The 23,403-nt window shown below is 38.1% G+C and overlaps 1 protein-coding gene across 1 annotated transcript in view; it reads left to right on the forward strand.

Moving 5' to 3' along the window:
* Positions 1–23,403, forward strand: part of LOC150085446 (acetyl-coenzyme A synthetase, cytoplasmic-like) — a 200,725-nt gene that overhangs the window by 41,192 nt on the left and 136,130 nt on the right. The window contains exon 2 of the mRNA XM_090373254.1: positions 17,927–18,018. Within this exon, the coding sequence (XP_090229380.1) occupies positions 17,927–18,018 (92 nt within the window). The remainder of the gene's footprint in view (positions 1–17,926; positions 18,019–23,403) is intronic.

Consider the following 23,403-nt stretch of genomic DNA (forward strand, 5'->3'; position numbering starts at 1 on the left):
GCATATACCAACCTTTTTATGATGTAATTCCACCGCTAATATGCCCTCAGTGACAGTATAGTGGGTTCAGTACTTACTTCCATACTTCTCACATCATAGGCGGAGAGGGTGTAGTTCTCTCTCACACAAGTTCCGGAATTTTCAATCTCCACAACGAGTTACTCGTTGTGGAGATTTTTCAAAAAAAAAAAAAAAAAACCCTTCAATCATGGAAAAGTTGCGTAATTTGCCATATCCTATAACACAACTTCACCACTTTCTCCTGAATTTCGCACGTTCATTTCCAAACATATCCCAAGTATATTATGTCATCTGGGAATTGAAAGAAAAAAAAAAAAACAACCCTGACCAGTGTCGGCTTCGAGTCAGACCATGTTGCATTAAAAAGACTTGAATCGGTTGTGTATTTGGTTCAAAAGATTGCAACCAAAGCTCACTGCCTCCAAATGTAAGGTTATCTGGGGAGCAGAAATCCTGGAATCACGTACAGACTAGGGAAAAGAAGCTGGAACTGGTTCAAAGTTTACGATTCGATCTGACAAATTTTCTGTGCAGTGTAAATAGGCTGCTAGGAAGGCACATTTGTGTTCTGTCCATGATTTATAGGACCTTAGCTACGAAGGGATAAGGATGACATTACCACCCTGTACAAGGTGATGGTTTGATCCCATTTAGAATATTGTATTCCGTTCTGGAGACTGCACCAAAAAAAAAAAAAAAAAAAAATTTGCCGAAGGTTCAAGGAAGGGCTGCCCAGATTAGTGATGAGTGTATATCGATGCGTATGTAAAGAATTGTTTAGGTGTGGACTGCGGAATTTGTCAATTATACATATAAAGGGAGATTTGACTAAGCGTGTATAAGGCGCTGAATAGGTTAAGTAAAACGAATGAAGGTCTTTTTCTCTCGTAGGCGAGACAAGAACCGGGGAGGCATACAATCTCAGGATATAACAGATGACATTCTCTATGAAGTTCACTTATGGGGCAGGGGGTTGCCGAACAGGAATAAGGTTTCTTTCCAATATGGCAGAGGCACTGAATCTAGCTAAACTCAAAGTGGAATTGAGTGGTGTCCTTCTGGAAAATCGGAATAATGACTATTGGATAATTGTCTATTTTCCTCCTGCCAGTAAGTTACCGGTAAGTCTAACCTAACCTAACTTATGTATGCATAAATAAATATACACTGGCTAGGTTAGATTAGACTTGTAACTTACAGTGGCGAGTGGATAACAGAAAGTACTGATTGTTTTATTTTTTGTATTTTGCAAAAAATTCCGCTTCCTTGCATCATTTGGCGTTTTTAATACTAAAACGGCAACCCCCCTACCAAAGTCTTCTGTGTTCCTGTACCATTTCTGTTTATCTTGATTCTTTGGACACTTTGCTTCCTTTGGATCATGGTACCTGGGCCATCACCAATCGGTTGACTGATCCTTATCTACTACTGCATATGATTTCATCTTATTCCAATTATCTGGAATGTGGCTTTCAAATTTCCAAAGAAATATAACTAATATAATATAATATAAACTAATATAACTTTACTGTTAGGTTCTGAGAGTAAACGTCATTCTATTCTTAATTATTCATTTAACTGCTGAAATTAAGTTTAATTTCTTGCTTCTTCTTTGATTCCTCCACCTGAGCGTATTCCTCTGAAATTAACCTATTAAATTGTTTAATAGGTGATGTTGCAAATATACTTTTCAATGTGAGTTTTTAGAATAACAAATGTAAAGTTATTTTTTAATTAACTTTATGGGTTGAGAAAACGCTAACATGGTCTGTGGTCTGTCACTTTAAGGGCTTCGAGTAAACAATGTTAAATTATGGAAGAACTTCTAGATAAGTATGTTGTTGCTTAGCAACTTCATCCAGTCTTAATTTGAATGCGAATGATTTAGGATATTATGCTACTGTACTTGTGCATCCTGTGATATTTCTCATTTTGTTCTTCAATAATTATTCCCACAGCTTGATGACTTGCGCACAATTTTTCTTTTCGCTGTCTTCAATACACATCCTACTGTGTTTTAATCTTAGCTGCCGCCGCATCGTAATGTTTTTCATTTCAGTTGTACCCGCTGAGCAGCTTCCGTCCTCTCATCGGAAAATTACGCTCTCTGTATTGCTTCTGTTCCTGTTAATGCTATTCATTCCATCTGTGGTATTACGACCATCCTTAAAGGTATTTTGAAATTGGCTATAAGAGAAATTCTTACTACCTGTGGTGGTTTTCAAGGCAATGGAGATTGATGAGAAAACATGCTGAAGTTTATCCTCCAGCGAGTAAACCAAATGGACGGTATTTAATGAATTTAATGTCGTTTTTCGTAAATTGAAAACAATATCCATAAACAATGCTTACATAAATTGGTTCCATCTGTTTGAAGTACCTTCTAAGTAGCGTTTTTCCTATCCCAGAGATCGGAAACCTTTTTTTGAGTGAAGAGCCACTTTTGATCTTATTTAAAAAAAAAAAAAAAAAAAAAAGAATCCTAAGAGCCGTGCCTCAGCTCGAGGAGGTGGGGGGGTTTAAATGGTATAGTGGGAAGGTTTTTTAATTAAAAAATATTACATAATTTGTAATATCTATATTATTATTATTAATAGCCATACGGTGCAAGGAAGCCTGAGGATTATGCTGCACTAGCCAAAAAAAATAAAAAATAAATCCCGCATTACACACACACACACACACACACACACAGAGAACCAGCCAGCCACCCTGGGTTTTGCCAAGCCCATACGATGTGAGCCCCTGAGGTAAAATTGTTTTGTGTATTTTGAAATATTATTTATTAATACCGAAAAAACGTAACAAACTTCCAATTAGGTACGAATTAATGTGAATTTTTCTGCTGAACTCCTTGAGCTAGTCTCAACATTTTAAGCGAGTACTGCCGTAATTTTCATCTTTAAACATGCTGAGAGACTCGCATTGTTCAGATGCTCTTGATTTATTTCTACAACAGTTCATGTTCGAAAATATTTGCCCGCAGAAATACGTCGAACCAAAAACGGAGAGGAATCCAAACGCAAATATTTTAAAATTTATATACGTGTCTGGTAAGCTACTCCACGCACCCAACACAATTTGGTCTTGCATTTTAAACTCATCTGTCGCCGGCCATTTGTGTAGAATTGCAAGGGCAGCATTTTGCCTCTCCAAATTCTTAATTTCAGTTTTAAGGCATTTTAGTCTTGCACTCCACATGTCCTTGATTTTTAAGTTCTCTAGCTCCATTTCAAATTGTGATTCATGTGGGCTAAAAGTTAGAGCCGCAGTTACATGTTCAAAGAGCCACAGATTACCGACCCCTGCGCTATCCAATATAATTGTAACTTTCTTCTCATAGTCGCTTTTTCCTACTTACGTGGTTTTGTTTATTTGTTAAAGCATTTTGCCCATTTGCTAATAAAGCGGTCTGTTAAACGTGACGATAGCGTAGGTGTTAATTAACCATAACAGCTCGATCACGTAGCAAGTCCTTATTAATAATTCTTCGAAGTAAAATAAAATAAGCTTTCTGTTTACATTTGAGGGACGACTACAAAGTCAGAGTTCGAAATATAGGTAGAATGCAAGAACATCTCCATATTTCATTTAGCAGTTATGCGAGCTTGAACGCAAACGCGAGTAAAATGTACCCTCGCGTTTGACCAGTCGGCTACGGCGGCCATTGTTTTTTGCATTTCGTAGGAAACTAATATACACTTACGTAACTAAAAATTGTGTGTGTGAGGAAAATAAGCGGGACTGATAATATACGCGCATTCATCAAAAATATATAATCAAAAGGATTACACATTATTAGCCGAGAATTAGATAAGCTGGTTTCTCCCGACAGTGTAGTGGTTTTACTATATGTCATCGATTGGAGAGAACTGGGTTTGAATCTTCTCAGATTCTGGGTGAATTCTTAAAGGCCTCTACAGTTGGGGTGTAGTTAGCAGGGGAAGGGAGTAGAATGATTTGCATAGTGAGCAGCCCTCTTAACATGCAAATCGGCCCTAAACAATTGTACAGGCATAATACACTGCAAACTGTATGAAGTGGTGTACCACAAGAACTAATGCACTGTGGTCCGAGTAGCCTAAGCATAAAATCTTAACCAGAACAAACAATTGGGCAATTTGCCCAGGACACATTATGGTTTGTTCTGAATTTATTTTGAGCGAAAAACTGCATACAAATATCGTATTTTCCAGTACAGTATTTTTGAAACAAATAATTTAGAATTCAGAAATAAAAATTCGATGTTAATATTTGCACAGTCCTTAATTAATAAATATGCCCTCTTGAAATCAGTTTCTTAGATATAAACATTTATTTTAGCTGTCACCAAAATTACTGAAGTTTCATCTTGCATGACAGATTTAATCTTATTTAGTTCAAACCATACTAAATTAAGAGCATAAAGGTTGCAGAAATATTTATAACTAACGTACAGGTAGTGAAATAGCCTGGGAACAATATTGAAACCCCTTTTGACATTTTTAATTAAAATAAAATTGAAAGATTGGTTTTGTAAACGGTCTTTTGAGAAGCCCCATGGCACCTCTTCGGAGACTATTACCGAATTCATTCTCAAGAAGACTAGTTCCACTTCGACTGAATGGAGTGATATTCTGTCTTGATGGAATATAGGATGCTTCCTTCACTTAATTTAACTTAGTGTGTGTTGCTGGATGAGACAGAATCGAGCTAAGGCTCCAGTTTATCTCTCTTGGAAACGGGAGATAAACAGGGGTCTTAACTGGGACTTAACATTGTCTAGGAAACAAGCAAACGAACAGAAGAATGCATGGAATTACAAACACAATATACTGATGCCTCACAGCCTTAGTAACTCTGACGCTTACTCTGCATAACCTGAATATTTGTTTTGCTAATAGAATGAGTGAATTTTGCTCTTGTTCATTACAACTAATGCTGACATAAATTCAGTGGAATTTTGTTGTCACCCAGAAATAGAAGAGGATTAGTATTCCTGTGGAATTTACAATATACAGTATTTAAGAACGAAAGAAGCATGTTAGTTTTTAAAAGTAACTTCTAAACCACCAGAGCACTGTCATGTTTGGTTTGGGAATTCAATTTTAGTAAAGATGTTATAACAGTTAGACCTGTATTCAGATCCATTTAAATTGAAATGGAATTCTGAAGGCTCCTTAACAATTTTGATGAGAGAAAATTATATTTAACTAACGTGGTTAGCTGGAAATGGAAGCTTTCATACTTAGGAAATATGTCCTAAAATAAGTTCTACTTGAATTACAAATAGAAGAATAAAAGGATAAGGAGTTATGATCCAATCCAGGCAGATATGAAGTTTTCCATTCAATGTAAACTGATGTCTAGGAAGGTCCATGGTGCCCTGTTAATGATTTATTGAACAATTGTTTGCAGAGATAGGAAGGCCCTAATATCACTATGCAAGGCAACTGTGAGATTTCACTTGAAATATTGTCCACGGGTATGGAGACCACACAAAAAAAAAAAAAAAAAAATATATATATATATATATATATGTGGAGCTTTTTAAATTTCCGAAAGATAGGAAATATTCATAGTGAGATTGGCCAAATGGCACCTATATGAAGACTTCAAATTTGTGAATTACAGAATTTAAGAAGTAGATATCTTAGAAGGAATCTGAGGTTTATACAATTTTGATAAGGGAGAGTAAAATGATTAAAAGTGAAGTTTTCACACCATTATTAAATGGTGCTAGAACTAGTAGCATAAATTCAAATTAAGGATGGCACAGTTGCTAACTTACTGGCTAAATGATTTTTCAATAAAGTTATTATTCATTGAAATAAGTTGCTATGTCTAATTGATTGAAGCTAGTGGCCTGGAGAAATTCAAAGGTCATCTGAATCGTTACCTGTAACAGAAGGGAAACACGAGGTGCATGGGCTGTTTGTGATGCAACAGAAAGCTTGTCATCTTTGCACCATCTGTCTGATAACTAATTGAAGCAAAAAGGATGCCTGAAAACATCCTTGCATATCATTCTCCAACTACTATAATAGTTTTTGTTATTCCATTGATTGAGTTTTTCAGATGCCTCCAGAATGACTCCAGTTTTTGAAAGGTGACTGACTCACCTTTCGGGATAAATATCCTACACATTATGCCAGGAGCTTTCCGAATATTCAATGATGATTGCCATTATTATGTCTGCATTAATGTAAACCTGAGTGGGCATACTAGGGTATTGCAAGTGTAGCCTCAGCTATAGGTAGGCATCAAATGGATGATGACAAAAGTCTGAATAATAGAATTTTATTTTAAATATGACTACAATTTTTATTAACTAATTGAATTGTTATATATGTCTGTGACTATTATATTAAAGCTACAGGTTTTCGGATAATTTTAATAACTTTGTTTTATAATTTAATATTAGATAAGAAACCAGAGGTCATGGGGTGTTAATGATATACAGGAATTTTGTTAGTAGGGAAAAGGTAGTTATCCCTTTGTATAAGACAATGGCCAGGCCACACCTTGAGTACTGCGTACAGGTCTGGAGGCCTCATTTTAGGAACGATGTAGGGTTGCTTGAGCGAATACAGAGAAGGGCTACAAGATTGGTGAGGGGAACAAAGGGGTTATTTTCCCAAGAAAAGCTTAAGTTCTGCAAATTGTAGTGTCTGGAGACTAGGCACCTGCACGGTGATCTGATTGAGGTGCATAAGGCTTTGAATGGGTTGAGCAGGCTCAATTCTGATGGAATTCTTCCTCTTGCTTAGATTACAAACCTGAGGGGGCATAAATTGAAATTGAGGAACAACAGTTGTAGAACAGATGTGCAGAAATTCGCCTTTAGCCAGCGGGTAGTTGATTGCTGGAACAAACTTCCAACTGTCGTTGTGGAAGCTGATAGCTTAAATAAGAATATTTGCTGATGCTATCGAGGCAGTGTTAGGTGGGTCGGAAAACTGCTAGCTTGGGGGGGAGACAAAGACCAATAGATTGACAGTAGCCACTGGCAGAGGTGAAAGAGATTCTTGCACTGCTTCTATTAGAATGAGCAGAAGCCTGAAAAACAAGATGCATGGTATTTCAGAGACTGCTGGGAGCCATTGCGGTACAAGTAAACACATGGGTTGTGTTAGGGTAGCTAAGAATAGAAACAGGTGCAGGTATACTTGCGTGTACACCAATGCTAGGAGTTTAGTAAATAAATTTGATGAATTTGAGGTATTGCTCCAAACATCAAAGGCTGATGTTGTTGGGATATCAGAGACGTGGTGTCACACAGATATAAAGGATGCAGAACTGCAATTTGGGGAGTACAACGTCTACAGAAAGGATAGACAGGATAGGAAGGGGGGAGGGGTTATGCTATTAGTTAAGAAACACATAAAAACCAAGGAAGTGAAGCCAGTCGACATCGCTGGACAGTGCAGTGTTGAGTCAGTTTGGTGTGACATAAGCATTGGGAGATCGAAATTGAGAGTAGGAGTGTGCTATAGGCCTAATGACTCTGATGAGTGTAATAAGGAACTGTACAGGGAAATAGAGTGGGTCAGTAAATCAGAGAGTCTTATAATGGGAGATTTTAATTTCCCAGATATTGACTGGAATTTGGGGGCTGATTACTCACACACTAGCAGGGCTTTTGTGGATTTATTGGATGATTGTTTTCTACATCAGCATGTTCGGGAGGCAACTAGAGGGAGTAATACTCTTGATTTGATTATCAGCAGTGATTCTTCATGCATTAAGAATCTGCAGATAAATGAACCACTAGGTGGCAGTGATCACAGTGTGCTGAAGTGGGATTTACTCAAAGAGGTAACTACCATTAGGGGTAAAGGGAAGGGTTATTTCTTCCGTAAAGGCGACTACGATGGACTGAGACAGTATTTAAATTCTATACAGTGGGACCAACTGATGATGTTACCAACAGCAAATTCAAAATGGGAAGCATTCAAAGAACTTATCTTGGAAGCTACTAGGCTTTACATACCAACTAAGAAATATTGTTCAAGGTTTAGGCCAAAATGGATGTCAGATGAACTAATGAGGCATATAGCAGAGAAGAAAAATGCATGGGATACTTACAAATTAACACATGACACAGAAGCCTATGATAGATACAAGTTGATATGCAACCAAGTTACAAAGGAGGTTAGGCAGGCGAAGGCAGATTACGAGAAATCCTTGGCAAGGGAAGTTCTTTACTTATGTAAACTCTAGAAGGAAGGGGATGAATCAGATTGGTCCACTTGATATTGATGGGTCAACTGTTGATGATCCTGCTCAGGTAGCTAACAAACTAAATGAATATTTTGCTTGCATCGACATTCACACATGAGGAGTTATTCAGCAAGGGGAATGCCAGAGGTGCATTCAACTCTAGCAGTAAGCTACAGAATCTTGGAATAACTGGGAGTAAAGTGGAGGAGAAACTGTTGAAGATAAACACAAGAAAGGCACCCGGGGTGGATGGGATCTATCCAGTTATATTAAAGGAGGCAGCAAAGGAAGTAAGCAAACCCTTAGCCATAATTATGAGAGCTTCCTTGGACTCACAGGAGGTACCCATAGACTGGAAATGTGCAAATGTGACCCCAATTCACAAAGGAGGATCAAAGGCTGACACAAGTAATTATAGACCTGTGAGCTTAACTTCTGTTCCAGGAAAATTAATGGAGGCACTGGTTAAAGCACTGCAGGATCATTTAGACAACACTTCAGTTATAGCTCAGACACAGCATGGTTTTGTTAAGGGGAAGTCTTGCCTGACCAACTTGATTGGAAACTATGATGCAGTCACAAAAGAACTGGATGCAGGGAATAACTTTGATATTATATACTTGGATCTTAGAAAGGTTGATACTGTTGCACATGGAAGACTGCTACACAAATTGGAGCAGTGTGACATTGGAGGCAAATTGCTGCTATGGATAAAGGGGTGGTTGAGGGGGAGAAGACAGAGTGGTAATCAATGGACACTGCTCATCGTGGACTAATGTTATTAGTGGAGTCCCTCAGGGCTCAATGTTGGGTCCATTGTTTTCTGTATTTATAAATGATATTGATGATGGTATATCAAGCTTAATGTCCAAGTTTGCAGACGATACAAAGGTTGGCAGGGTTGTCAAGGACACTACTGACACTATGCTGCTGCAACAGGATCTGGAAAGGATGGGCTGAGAGGGGGCAAATGAAGTTTAACATTGACAAATGTAAAGTACTACACATGGGAAACAGTAACCCCAGAGCAACGTATCAACTCTGTGGTACTACACTGACAGTGGTAGAGAATGAAAGGGACTTGGGGGTGGTTGTGCAGGCAGATATGAAGTTCTCTGAGCAGTGCAGACGGGCTGCAAGAGTAGCTCATGGAGTATTGTCAATGATATACAGGAATTTTTCCAGCAGGGATAAGGAGGTGATTATTCCATTGTATAAGGCAATGGTCAGGCCACACCTAGAGTACTGTATACAGGTCTGGAGGCCTCATTTCAAGAAGGATGTAGAGCTGCTGGAACGAGTACAGAGAAGGGCAACAAGATTAGTGAATGGAACAAAGGGGTGCTCTTACAAAGAAAGGCTTAAGTTTTGCAAATTACAGTGTCTGGAGACTAGGCACCAGCGAGGTGATCTGATAGAGGTGTATAAAGCCTTGAATGGTTTAAGCATGCTCAATGCTGATGGGATTCTTCCTCTAGCTCAGAAAAATCACCTGAGAGGGCATAAATTCAAATTGAGGAAAGACAGATGTAGGATAGACGTGCGGAAATTTGCCTTTAGCCAGCGGGTGGTTGGTTGGTGGAACAGACTTCCATCCCTTGTGGTGGAGGTTGATAGCCTAAATAAGTTTAAGGCTCAGCTGGACAGGTATTTTGAACGAACAGAGGGGTGAAGTAGAAGTGGGAGTTTTTTTTTTTTTTGGCTGATGCTGCTTGCTTTCTTGCATCACGCGCCTCTACTACTACCAACAAATTTATGTAGAACAACGTTACTCAGGTAACGTTGTTCTACATAAATTTCTTCCGTGAGGTGATTTCGACAGATTCTTGTAGGAAATATGTTCAAAAACTCATCTGTGCTTAAAAAGTTCTCATCGCCCTTAGTTGTCAAATATCAAATAGACCAAACACAAAGACCTATAGTTGGTCTAATCATCTTTTTTTATCTATTTTTTATTTTATTTTTTTCTATAACATTCGGGAGATTCCTACAACATGCGGAAATGTTCCAGAATATTGTTACGTGCAGAGGAACGGTCCGGATGTTTCTTGATTCTTGAAAGTTCCAGAACTTTCAATGGAGTTCTCTGGAAACATTGAGCCTTCTAGAAACTTTTCTATCGGTGTATATATACGAGTGGGTTCAGCACCAAGCTAGCAGTTTCATATTTCAAAAAGTGTTTCAGAGAGAGTCGTGAACAGGTGTTTTAGTGAATTAGTGTTTGTAAACAAGTGTTGTGTACATTGGTATAAATCGTAAACTGTGTTTAAATGAGAAATAAAAATCTACAATTTCTTAATTGTGTTATGTGCGCTTATCTAAACTTTACATGAAATATGTTGCGTTCTTGCCCAAACAAGCATGATAGCTTTTGCTACATTTTCGGAGGAGTGGTATTAAAATCGCAGGAAGTAACTGTCAACTTGTGAGACAAGCCTATGAACTCTATTTTGGATGTAAGGTCGGAGATAGTATGGGCCACAAAGATTTCCTGTAGCCCAAGGACATTAACAGGCTGGCTCAGAGGTAGTCATCAATCGATGCCCCTTGCTATTCCAGTGATATGATGGGGGAACCTTGATCTCATAAATGATTGTTACTCTTGCATGACCAATATTTGTAATTTTTCTGGGAAATCCAAGCATAAATAGAGTATCCCAACATGCCTTTAGCTCTAAGGCCAGTTTCTCACGATGATACAGTGCCAAAGTCCACCAGACACTTATGGACTTAACTCTGATTCAGGATAGGAAAAGGGATCTCCAGAAGATCCAGAACAAGTACAGATCCAGACTTTTCAACTCTTGATACTGCAAAACCACATCTAATTACTCAGGCAGAATTGAACGATTTGGTCAGATATTTGGACTTCTCCAAAACCAAGGCTCAATTACTAGAGTGACTGCTTTATCAGTGGAATCTTCTTGAATAGGGTCTCTAGGTGTCTTTTTATAGGAAGATGCAATCTAGCATAATAACCTATTACTCCTTGGTTGATGTTTTGGTATGTTGTAACAATGTCCAGGAATTAATGAAAGAATTGTATCTGGAGCATGTCCCCGAGCAGCAGGGAAGGCTTTACATTGATTCATCCAAGGACAGTGAAAGCAGTTTTGCTCCATAATGGAAATAAGTATCCATATATACCATTAGCCCATACAGTTCACATGAAGGAAATGCACAAGTACCTACAGGTTCTTTTGTAAAAAATATGCTATCAAGAATACAAATGGAATATCTATCAGCATAAAAGTGGTAGCTTTGCTGACTGGGTTGCAAGGTGGATGCACTAAATACTGGTATTTTTTTATGTGAGTGGGACAGCTGAGCGAAGGATTGCCACTACAGGGTAAAAAATGGCCAAAACTGTTTTCTTAGTACACTCCATTCAATATCTATTGTGATCTTCCATGAAAAGACTGTCAGAAGAATTTTGATCAGTCTTGATGCCAAGAAAGTGCCAGGTCCTGATAGTATTTCTCCACTTGTTCTAAAACCTGTGCTCTTGAGTTTACTCCTGGTGTGTTTACACTTTCTTATTCCACCAGTGTTTTCCCCTTTTCCTTCGAAATTTTTTCATATCGAGCCAGTTTATAAAAACAGTGACAACTCTCTCCCATCCAGTTATCCTCCCATTGCACTTAATTTTCTTCTTTCTAAAGTAATAGAAAAATCCATTAACGGACAACTTGCATCTGATTATTAATCACCAATGTGGATTCCGTTAAGGTTGATATACTGCTTTTGTTACCCATCTATGGACGAATTCAGTGGAAAATTTCAAAAGCTTTTCATTGTGTTTGGCATAAGTGTCTTCTAAATAAGTTTTTCCATTTTATTGATTGTGGACCTTTTTTTTTTGTATCTGGGTATCCAGTTTTCCCTCTGACCAGCCCTCGTGGGCATCACAGTTGGTAGAATCACTGTCCTCCCCACACCAGGTGGGAAAGACCAGAGTTAGAGTTCTATCAATAATGTCAGGAATTTTTATGTGCCTTTTTCACAAGATGTCTGTGTTAGTCGATCTCAGGTAAGGGCAGCATGGTTTTTGCTCCTGGAAACTGGTTTTTTCGTACAGAAAATAGAACACACAAAATTTACTTACAATAAACACAGAGCAATGTGGCCTTAGTCGCTGATGCTCTTAAAACCCTATTACAACATCCTCTGACTACTCACTGCAGGTGATGGTAGCTAATTTCTCCACTAATGCCTGGGTTCCCCGAGGTTCAGTTCTTTATACCACTCTTTCCTTATTGTAAATTAATGACTTTCTTCCATTAACTGAAAATCCTATCCATATATTATTGCTGAAGATAACACATTACATTCCATCTTCCAGGTTGCAGAAACCATGCCCTGCATAAACAGCTTCAACTTCTGGAATAGCCATTGGCTATTCCAGAAGTTGAAGTTAATTTCAATCCTTCTAAAACTTGGTGCTGTCTTATATCTTGCAAAAAGGATTCTTATGCTCCTATGCTTATTTTTGATAACACTCAGATTTCTAGACAATCAAGATAATCCCTAATAGGATTATCTTGATTTCTAATATCTCTTGGACATAAGCACATCACAAATATTGCTTCCTCTGGGTTTTCTCTTTTGTTCTCGGCATTACTTTACTTCTGAACAGCTATCCACTCTGTACAAATTTAAAATCCATCCTGCCATAGAATTCTTCCATTCATGGCTGTGCTCCATAACCTCTCTCAGGCTTCTGGAGTCCATCCAAAAGAGGGCAGTTAGGTAATTAATGACCCATCTCTTATAAATTCTCCACACTCTGTCTCATAGATGTTATGCTTCTGCTGCATACCCTTTTATATAGATATTTCTATTTGCATTGTTCTTCTGAATTGGCTTCTATAATTTCTCCCTCTTAAAAATCAGTCCGAATGTGGCACACATTCGGACTGATTCCGTTTACTGTCGCACTTCAAAATCTTGTCTTCAACCCACAAATGGTACTAAGTACAATTATTATTGGGGGAGGGGGGAAGACTTGTGTAAAGTCTAGGTGGGTGGAGTGAAAGGATACAACAACAACGAATGGGCTGTCCTTGGACTGTCAAGATCCATTCGATTTACTTTTTTTTTCTTTTTTTTTTTTAACACATTGATAAGAAGGGCTCGGCGCCTCCGTAGCCAGGTGGGAAGGAGCAGCAGTGCGTGCACACGCTTCTTGATTAGATCGGGGTTCGAGCCCATCACCGCCAAATACGGAGGGATGCGGTAAGGTCAGGGAATGACCACCGCATATCCCGGAGCAATATGGCCTTAGTTGCTAATGCTCCTAAAAACCAAATAACAAACATAAGAAGGGCTCTATTGTGAATAAGGTAGTCTAAATTAAAAAAAAAAAAAAAGGAAAGTGATTGTTGCCAAATTCGGTTGGCAACAAGCACTTTCTAGTTAGTTGGCTTTGTTCATGAGGATTTCATGAGAATTTTCCATGACATAAACCAAAGTTTCAAGGCAGTCAATGGCAGAGTTAAATAATTTGCAGAAAAATGAGTTGTACCAAATCAAAAAAGCAATTTCACAATTGCAGTTGACCATGACAGAACTTAATGTTACTGGTTGATTGCTGGACTTAGAAGTGGTGTTGGTGAAACAGCTAGTTTTGATATCATTACTAAAAAAACAAATTGCCTGCATAGCAGACTGGATTATGCGACTTACATGCTACTCAGCCTCTTTCAGCAAACTCCCCATTGTGATTTAAAAAAAAAAAAAAAAGTCCGTATAAGAAACCAATATTCAAAAAATATATTCTATTTTTTTCCAGTTTTGACCGGATCTAAGCTAAGGATTGAATACAAAAAAAATACACCAACCAACAATGGTAATATATCAAACTATTCCAGTTTTGACCGGATCTGTGTGGTATTTGTGCTTAATGTTTGGTTAATAAATTGAGAAAATAACAGACTGAATTTTTTAATTCAGTTTTATTATTTTTATAAATTTGTTTAATTTTATTTACTTTCAGTTTCTATTGTAATTGTTTTCTTTGCGACTGTTGTTGTTGCTGGAGTAGAACTTTTTTTTTTTTTTTTTAGTCACCTAGCCAAAATAGTTTCAATTGGCTATCAACCAAGGATTTCAATTGGGTAAATTGCTTTCTAGTAGTTCTGTGCTTGAATCTGTACAAAGGAACTTTTTGTTTTTTTAATAATAATATACCTTTTTTAATTGTTTTGCTGTGAAAGAAAGAAAAAAAAAATTTTTTGATGCTTTAATCAAATTGAAATTATAAATTGGTTAGTATTCATTATATTATAATCCACTTTCCCAATGAAAGCTTCTGTGTCAGTTCAGTTTGTGTATTAAATTAAATTTAATTCTGTAGTTTAGTGCAAAAGCATCATTTTAACGTAGCCATCTACCAAAGTAGTTTAATTAAATTGGCATCGTTTTGGTTATATCTCATTGTGAATGCCTTCACAACGAGTTGCCATAGTATTGCACTACCTCGAATAAATAACGCTTCACCAGTGGAAAAGGTATCTCAGCAGATACCACCACCCAGACGGCACCGTTTCAAAGCTTGTTGGCTTCTCTTCGGTGGGTGGGCAGGTACCCTGGTGTTGCAATAGTGACAACCCAGTTATGAAGTATAACTTCACAATATGAGAGATGCCTGATGGTGTGCAGTGATAAAGACCATAAAATATTTAAGGGCAAAGGCCTCTTGCTACGAGGTAGAATGACTAACATGTAGGTTAGTGCAAAAGCATCATTTTAACTTAGCCATCTATCAAAGTAGTTAAATTAATTAATTAAATTGGCATTGTTTTGGTTATATCTCATTGTGAATGCCTTCACAATGAGTTGCCATGGTATTGCACTACCTCAAATAAATAACACTTCACCAGTGGAGAAGACTACTGTTATTTATTCTCAGCAGATACCACAGGCCAGATAGCACAGTTTCAAAACTTGTTGGCTTCTCTTCGGTGGGTTTCAAAACCAAAACAAGCTTTCAAATGATGCCATCTGGGTGGTGGCATCCGCTGAGAATAAATAACAGTAGTCTTCTCCACTGGTGAAATGTTATTTATTCGAGGTAGTACAATACCATGGAAACTCATTGTGAAGACATTCACAATATGAGATAATTAATTAAATTGGCGTCGTTTTGGTTATCTCATATTGTGAATGTCTTCACAATGAGTTTCCATGGTATTGTACTACCTCGAATAAATAACATTTCACCAGTGGAGAAGACTACTGTTATTTATTCTCAGTGGATGCCACCACCCAGATGGCATCATTTGAAAGCTTGTTTTGGTTTTGAAACCCACTGAAGAGAAGCCAATAAGTTTTTTGAAACGGTGCCATCTGGCCTGTGGTATCTGCTGAGAATAAATAACAGTAGTCTTCTCCACTGGTGAAGTGTTATTTATTCGAGGTAGTGTGCAATACTATGGCAACTCATTGTGAAGGCATTCACAATGAGATATAACCAAAACAATGCCAATTTAATTAATTAATTTAACTACTTTGGTAGATGGCTACGTTAAAATGATGCTTTGGCACTAAACTACATGTTAGTCATGCTACCTTGTAGCACGAGGCCTTTGCCCTTAAATATTTTATAGTATTTAATCCTGTTCATTGAAATAATCATTTATCTTTATTTTATAAATTCTTTATATTGAAGCCATTGTTTACAGATTTTAAGAAGAGAAATGGTAACCTTCACCTTTTTTCTCAAAAGTGAACGGATCAAAAATAAATACTCCATCCAGAACAATTAAAGATATTGTTGGGTACATGAAGAGTTAGCACAGTTTGCAGGGGAAAGAATCCTGCACTCCCCTGCTCACCTTTCTCTGAAATTCCTCATATCTGTAACTTATATCAGTGATATGGGGACTCTACACCATGGCCAGACCCAGGGAATGGCCCTTCCCCCCACCCCTAGGGATGGGTCAGCTTCCCTAGGTCTGGCCATTGCATACCTGGAGAGGTGGGGGTGTCAACGTAAGAGGTTGAAACTGCCAGATAAATCCAACTGAATGCATTTATCTGATGACATTGCTAAGTTCTTGTGATGATTCAGAAATAAAAAAACATTATGAACAGATTATGAAACAGCATATTTTACTAAAGCATACTTTTTCCTTGAGTTTTATGGCATATGATGGTTTCATATGTCTGGTAGAAGTTTTTTCTTGAAGACCAAAGACTACTTGCAATGCCTGTGTACTGGAGTGTTGAAAGCCAGCTTGGGCCCCTGGGTAAACAGCCTGACTAGTAGGGTTGCCTGGTGTCTTGTACAGTGTTTTTTGAGTTTTTTGTCCAGAAAGCAAATTGACCAAATACCAGACATGTATTTTTTAATTTAATAAAGTTTTGCAGTCATTTTATACTTTTGTTAGTTTAATTTTAGCTATATTCAGCTTTTGTTGAATTTTGCAACCAGTGTTGCTTTTTAAAAGGTGGAACTAATCTTTAAAGAACTGTTTTTTTTAATCTTTATTGTTATTCTCACATAGTTAGGATAATAATTTCAATGAAATTTCAGGTTTTGTAAACAAACAAATTTCTGCATTCAATCTATCACCCACCATGGAAAGTCCAGCAAAAGTGATAATTATCCTCCAGGGGCTCACATCTGGTGAGTATGGACTTGGCACACCCAGGATCCTGAGCTGGATATCATCATTCTTCTCTTTCTTGGTGATTCCTTTCTACTTCTCTCTCTCTCTCTCTCAGGGTAACTCGGAATTTTTTTTTTTTGGCTGGTGCAGCATAAGCCTCAGGCTTCCTTGCATCGTATGGCTACTAATCATCATAATAATAATAAATATTTGAATGCATCCATATGCAGAAATGGATACATTAAGTGGAGGAGTCTTAAACTTCATATTCCAGCATGGTTGAAAAAATCATTAGAGTACAATATTTTTAATTTCCCAAAAGTTCATGGGATAGGAAAAGTTTTTTGATAAATTTCATATGTTATTCATTCCAAAATAAAAGAATGGAACAAGAAATTCCTACTAATGTCATGAAATATGAGTCTTTTGATAAAGAAAACGCCCTATAAAAATACTGATTTGTTCTATGTTTACCTGGAATGAATGCTATCATCAAAAGTATATTTTTGTTGAAAAAATTATGGACTACAGGAGGGGAAAAAAAGTGTCTGACAATAGACATAATGAAGACCATTCAAATTGTTAAATACAATTTGGCCAACTCTTGAAAGGAGTTTCTCAGTGCAGTAATGAAGAAAGATGATATATTAAAAAAAAAAAAAAAAATACTGCCCACAAATATTTTATTTATGCTGTGTGTGTTCTAAAATCTGACCACTTTAGGGTCTTGTCTACAGAAGTTATGTATATTGTGAAAGTGGATCAATAAATTGAACATGGCTGTGAAACAATCAGCACCACCACCACCACACTCCAGATGTTTTGAGTATGTTTGGCAGTTCATAATTCAGTCAAAGTGTAAGGACATAACTTTGAACAATTATTATAAAATCAGTTCTCGAATAAATTATAGGTTTTGTTTGTCTGGCTCTTTGAAAGTTTAATATAGTAACTCCAAAATAGTATTATCCTACATGTTATAAAATAGCATGCAGGATGTGTGGTTTTCTTTATATTCTGGGTTAGTATTAACTACTGCTGATACTACTGTTATATGCATACAAAATAATTTAATCACTGTACCTTTTCAGGGAGGGAAATGATCCAGATGATTGTACTACTATTACCTACAAGGAACTCCTCAAAGAAGTGTGCAGATTTTCTAATGTGCTTAAAGCTAAAGGTAAGGTTTAAAATTCTTCTTTTATGTTAAGTTGCTGTGCCCATGTTTTCTCTCTCTCTCTCTCTCTCTCTCTCTCTCTCTCTCTCTCTCTCTCTCTCTCTCTCTCTCTCTCTCTCTCTCTCTTATAAACATTGTTTATACTCTGAGATAGCTAATATTGTATTTTAAATTCAGTTGGGGTGAGGAGATAAACAAATTGCCATCCATATCACAAAGCAAACTCCTGCATTCTTGGCTTTCCTGTATAATTTTTTTTTTTAGTGGCAGTGATCAAGCAATAGAAAGAAGATATGAGAATATATCCCCAGTTTGCAAAGGGGATCAAAGAGTAACATAAATTATTACTGACCTGTTAGCTTGACTTCAGTTTCAGCAAAAATCATGGAGTCGCTGGTTAAAGAAGTACTGTAGGATCATCTAGACAGGAATGCAATTCTCCTGCAGTTACAGCATGAATTTATTAAGGAGCAATCTTGTCTGACCAATCCAATTAGATACAAAATAATTTTAATATTGTATACAATGATTTCGGGAAGGCTTTTGATACTATTGCATATAAGACTGCTGCACAAATTCATACAGTGTGTCATTAAGGACAAGTTATCTGCTGTGGATAAAGAAGTGGTTGAGTGAGAGAAGACAAAGTGGTTATTAATGAACACTGCTCTTTGGGGACTAATGTTATTAGTGGAATTCCCCAGAGTTCAGTGGTGGCCCCCATTGTTTTCTATATTTATTAATGATATTGATGAAGGTATATCAGGCTTGATGTATAAATTTGCAGATAATACAAAGGCTGGCAGGGTGGTTAATGACAGTAATCAAGGTAAGCTACTGCAACAAAATCTAGAAAAATTAGGCAGATTGGCTGAGAAATGGCAGTTGAAGTTTTAACATTGACAAATGCAAGTTACTATATATGAGTAGCGGTAATCCCAGATTAACATACCGATTGTGTGATACTACACTCAGGGTAATGGAAAATGAAAAGGCCTGAGGGGTAGTTATGCAGTCAGATATGAAGTTTTCTGAGCAGTGCAGACAGGCTGCCAGGACAGTTCATGGGGTTCATCAATAATAAACAAGAATTTTGGCAGCAGTGATAAGGAGACGATTATTCTACTGTATAAGGCAATGGTTAGGCCACATCTTGAGTGCTGTATACAGGTCTGTAAGCCTCATTTAAAGAAGGATGTAGATCTGTTGAAATGCAGAGAAGAGGAAAAAGATTAGTGAGAGAAACAAAAGGATGCTCTTACCAGGAAGGGCTTCTGCAAATTGCCATGCCTGGATACTAGGCACATGCAAGGTCTGACTGAAGTATTTAAGGCTTTGAGTGGATTGAGTTAGCTCAATACTGATGGAATCCTATCTCTTGCTGAGACTAGACACATGAGAACATAAATTCAAATTGAGATGGATGGTTGCAGAATCTGTGTGGAAATTTGCTTTCAGCCAGTGAGTAGTTGATTGTTGGTGTAAACTTCCACCTGGTTGTTGGTGAAGTGGGTAGTTTGAATAAATTCAAGGAGGAACTACACAAACTATTATAAGGGATAGACAGGTAAAATGGGAAGGGTTGTTTTTTTTTTGTCTGCTGCTGTAGTAAGCTTGCATTGTTGCTACTACTTATACTAATTAAATAATTAATGAAAGGGACAAGGGGGTGGTTGTGCAGGCAGATATGAAGTTCTCTGAGCAGTGCAGATGGGCTGCAAGAGTAGCTCATGGTGTATTGTCAATGATATATAGGAATTTTTCTAGCAGGGATAAGGAGGTGATTATTCCCTTGTATAAGGCAATGGTCAGGCCACACCTAGAGTACTGTATACAGGCCTGGAGGCCTCATTTCAAGAAGGATGTAGAGCTGCTGGAACGAGTACAGAGAAGGACAACAAGATTAGTGAATGGAACAAAGGGGTGCTCTTACGAAGAAAGGCTTAAGTTTTGCAAATTACAGTGTCTGGAGACTAGGCACCAGCGAGGTGATCTGATAGAGGTGTATAAAGCCTTGAATGGTTTGAGCATTCTCAATGCTGATGCGATTCTTCCTCTCGCTCAGAATAATCACCTGAGAAGGCATAAATTCAAATTGAGGAAAGACAGATGTAGGATAGACGCGAGGAAATTTGCCTTGAGCCAGCGGGTGGTTGGTTGGTGGAACAGACTTCCATCCCTTGTCGTGGAAGTTGATAGCCTAAATAAGTTTAAGGCTCAGCTGGACGGGTATTTCGAACGAACAGAGGGGTGAAGTGGAAGTGGTTATTTTTTATTTATTTATTTTATTATTATTTTTTATGTTTTTTTTTTTTTTTGGCTGATGCTGCATAAGCTTGCTTTCTTGCATCAAATGCCTCTACTAATGCTAATCTAATCTAACTACTACTAGAGATATGGTGTAGGTAAGCCAGACTTTTGCTGAACCAAAAAAAAAAAAAAAAAATTCTCATAAATACAAGTCAGGCTGAAATTTGAATATTCCTGAAGCTGTCAGTGTCTACTATGGCTACAGGTGATTTACTCCAGTAATCAATGACTTGCAGGTTAAAAGAAAAGTTCTTACAGTCCAGTCTAAAACTTTCTTCCCCATAATTTGAACTTATGGCTCCTAGTTCTAGTATCATTATTTACAACTATTAAAACTTAATCTTTATTTTGTTATTTGCTTTCAGAGTCTTGTAGATTGCTATCAAATCTCACCTCCTATAAGGTACCTAAATTTTCTGATCTCAACACCTGTTGAGATCAGAAAATGCTTATATGGATAGATGTAAAGAGTTATCTTCAAACAGGCCTATGGGGCTGGGAATTTCCATACTATAATAATTAATGATAAACACCAGCCAAGAAATTAAAGTGAAAATTTACTATAAAATAATATACAGTGAAATGTGATTAAAATACAATGATTAAAATATAGTTAAAAGCAGTAAAATTATCTAAAATAAACTGGGTTAAAAGCGATAAAACAATGAAACCTGGAGCTTTCGGAGACTGCAGTCTCCTTTAACAGCATACTACTAGTGCTAAGACACATCCTTAAGTAGCAGGTCCATGGCACTCATGCACGTGGTCATCAGACACAAGATCTACATTCTCCATGCGCGTATCGAAAACGGAAGTGGCTCGGGAGCGTGTCAAACAGAAACGGTCATCCCTTCTGAGGACAACTGTCTCAAACAGGGGGTGTAAACAGATCCCCCTGTCCCTATTAATAGTATTGTGACTGGATGAACCGATTCGCAAGCTCTCGAGCCACTTGCGTTCCCAAAATCCATGGCCGCGGTCGTTAATGACCGCGTCTTCAGGGGAGATCTGATGCTGCTTTTCCCAGAAATGCTCTGCCACAGCAGACCTCGCATAATTAGCAGTCTTGATAGCGGTCGTGTGTTCCCCTAGACGGTCCTTTAAACGTAGCCCCGTTTCCCTCACAATCAGGGCACTTAATCTCGTAGACCACATTGCTAGTATGGTCCCGGGCTACGGGATCTTTAACTTGGGATATCACTGTGTGCAACCTCTGACCTGGAAGTTGCACACAGAGAGTCTGGCACTCCCGCAATGCCCGTACAATGCGTTCTGAAAGGCCCGGTTAGTAAGGAATGTATGTAGTAGCCACAGGGGCAGGCGGCTCCCTACGATTGGACCCAGCCCTATGAATATATTTGTCCAAGACCCTCTGGGGGTATCCACATTTCCTGAGATCTGCCATGACTCTGCAAATTTCCATTTCCTTTTCTTCAGAGGTACTACATAAGGTATGTTCGTGTCAGACGGCACATGGGATTTCTCCCATCTCCGCTACAGTGGGTCTCCACCCTATTCAACAATGCCCTGGCTACACTGTTCTTATGATGATAAGCCTGTGCTGAGCTATAATGAACAAATTGGCCACGGCACATAGGCTTTCTATAGATCGTTGTTTTTAATCTAGATCCATCTCTGCTTACCAAGACATCCAGAAACGGGAGGGACCCAGCTTCTTCCACCTCCGAAGTAAATTGTATAAATGTGGAAAAGCTGTTGAATAAATTGAGCACCTCATCTTCCTTTCCCTTTTTTAAAATAGTGAAGGTATCGTCCACATATCTCCTCCACTTAATGATCTGAGAGGTATTAGAAGTCGTATTGGACTGATGTTGGAATACATTAATACCAATTTAACCCCAGTGCATGGTGCGTTGGTCTTGAGAGTAGTGGCAGATAAGGTAACTAGGGTTGCTGAGGTTTACAAGCGCAGGCAAATCAACAAATTCAATAGATTGTTAGAGGAATCTGTGGTGGTGCGTAATAGGGATACTGGCAACTTTATTCATAATCTTAGTGGCAAACAATTTACTAGAGAACAAGAGGAAGTATTGAGCCTGGGTCTAAAGTTTGCTTTAGTTCCTACCAGACCTCCCATTGCAGAGATAGCTATGGGAGTGGAAAAAGCCATCAACAAGCTACCTGTTACCCAAGCTGATGAGATATGGGTTAGGGTTGTGGCTATTTTGAGTCAGACCAGGACAGCACATTCTAATCTCAGTCATAAACATGAAAGAGCATTAAGACAACTTAGAAAAGATGAGGATATCATAATCTTACCTGCCAACAAAGGCAGATCCATAGTGGTTCTGAATAAGGATGATTATTGTGCAAAAGCTCTGGATCTTTTACAGGATAGCAACATATATAAAGTTACCCATCGAAATCCGTTAGCTGGTTTGGAGAGACAAGTCAACAACATCATACAGGGATGGCATAAGGCTGGTAAAATAACCAAAGAAGTTTATTGGTCTCTTCATGCCTCAGGTAGTTGATTACCCCGGTTTTATGGCCTCCCAAAGACGCACAAGGTGGGCATTCTGTTGAGACCTATAGTATCATTTGTGGGTAGTCCTACTTATGCTTTATCTGGATTTTTAGCTGGAGTCATCTCTCCTATAGTGGGATGCTCCAGTTTATTAATCAGGAACAGCAAGGAATTTGTGAACTTTATAAGAAGCCAATCTATAGGTGAAGACAAACTCATGATTTCGTTTGACGTGGTATCCTTGTTCACATGTATCCCCATTGAACACGAGGTGCATTGTGTAAGATCGGCCTTGGAACAGGATGATTGCTTTAGTGCTAGATCTTCACTAAGCATTGATGATATTTGTAAAGGTGTTGAATTTTGCCTCGCAAGCACTACCATGGTGTATCAAAAAGTTATGTATAAGCAGGTCCATGACACGGCCATGGGTTCCTCCATCAGTGCCATTGTGGCCCATTTGGCAATGGAGGAACTGGAAACTAGGGTTTTTCATCAGTTGGATTTCCCCGTGCACGAGTGGAGGAGATATGTGGACGATACCTTCACTATTTAAAAAAGGGAAAGGAAGATGAGGTGCTCAATTTACT

The sequence above is a fragment of the Mastigoproctus giganteus genome, chromosome 5 (assembly GCF_048544385.1).
Source record: "Mastigoproctus giganteus isolate SK-2022 chromosome 5, ASM4854438v1, whole genome shotgun sequence".
Lineage (NCBI taxonomy): Eukaryota > Metazoa > Arthropoda > Arachnida > Uropygi > Thelyphonidae > Mastigoproctus > Mastigoproctus giganteus.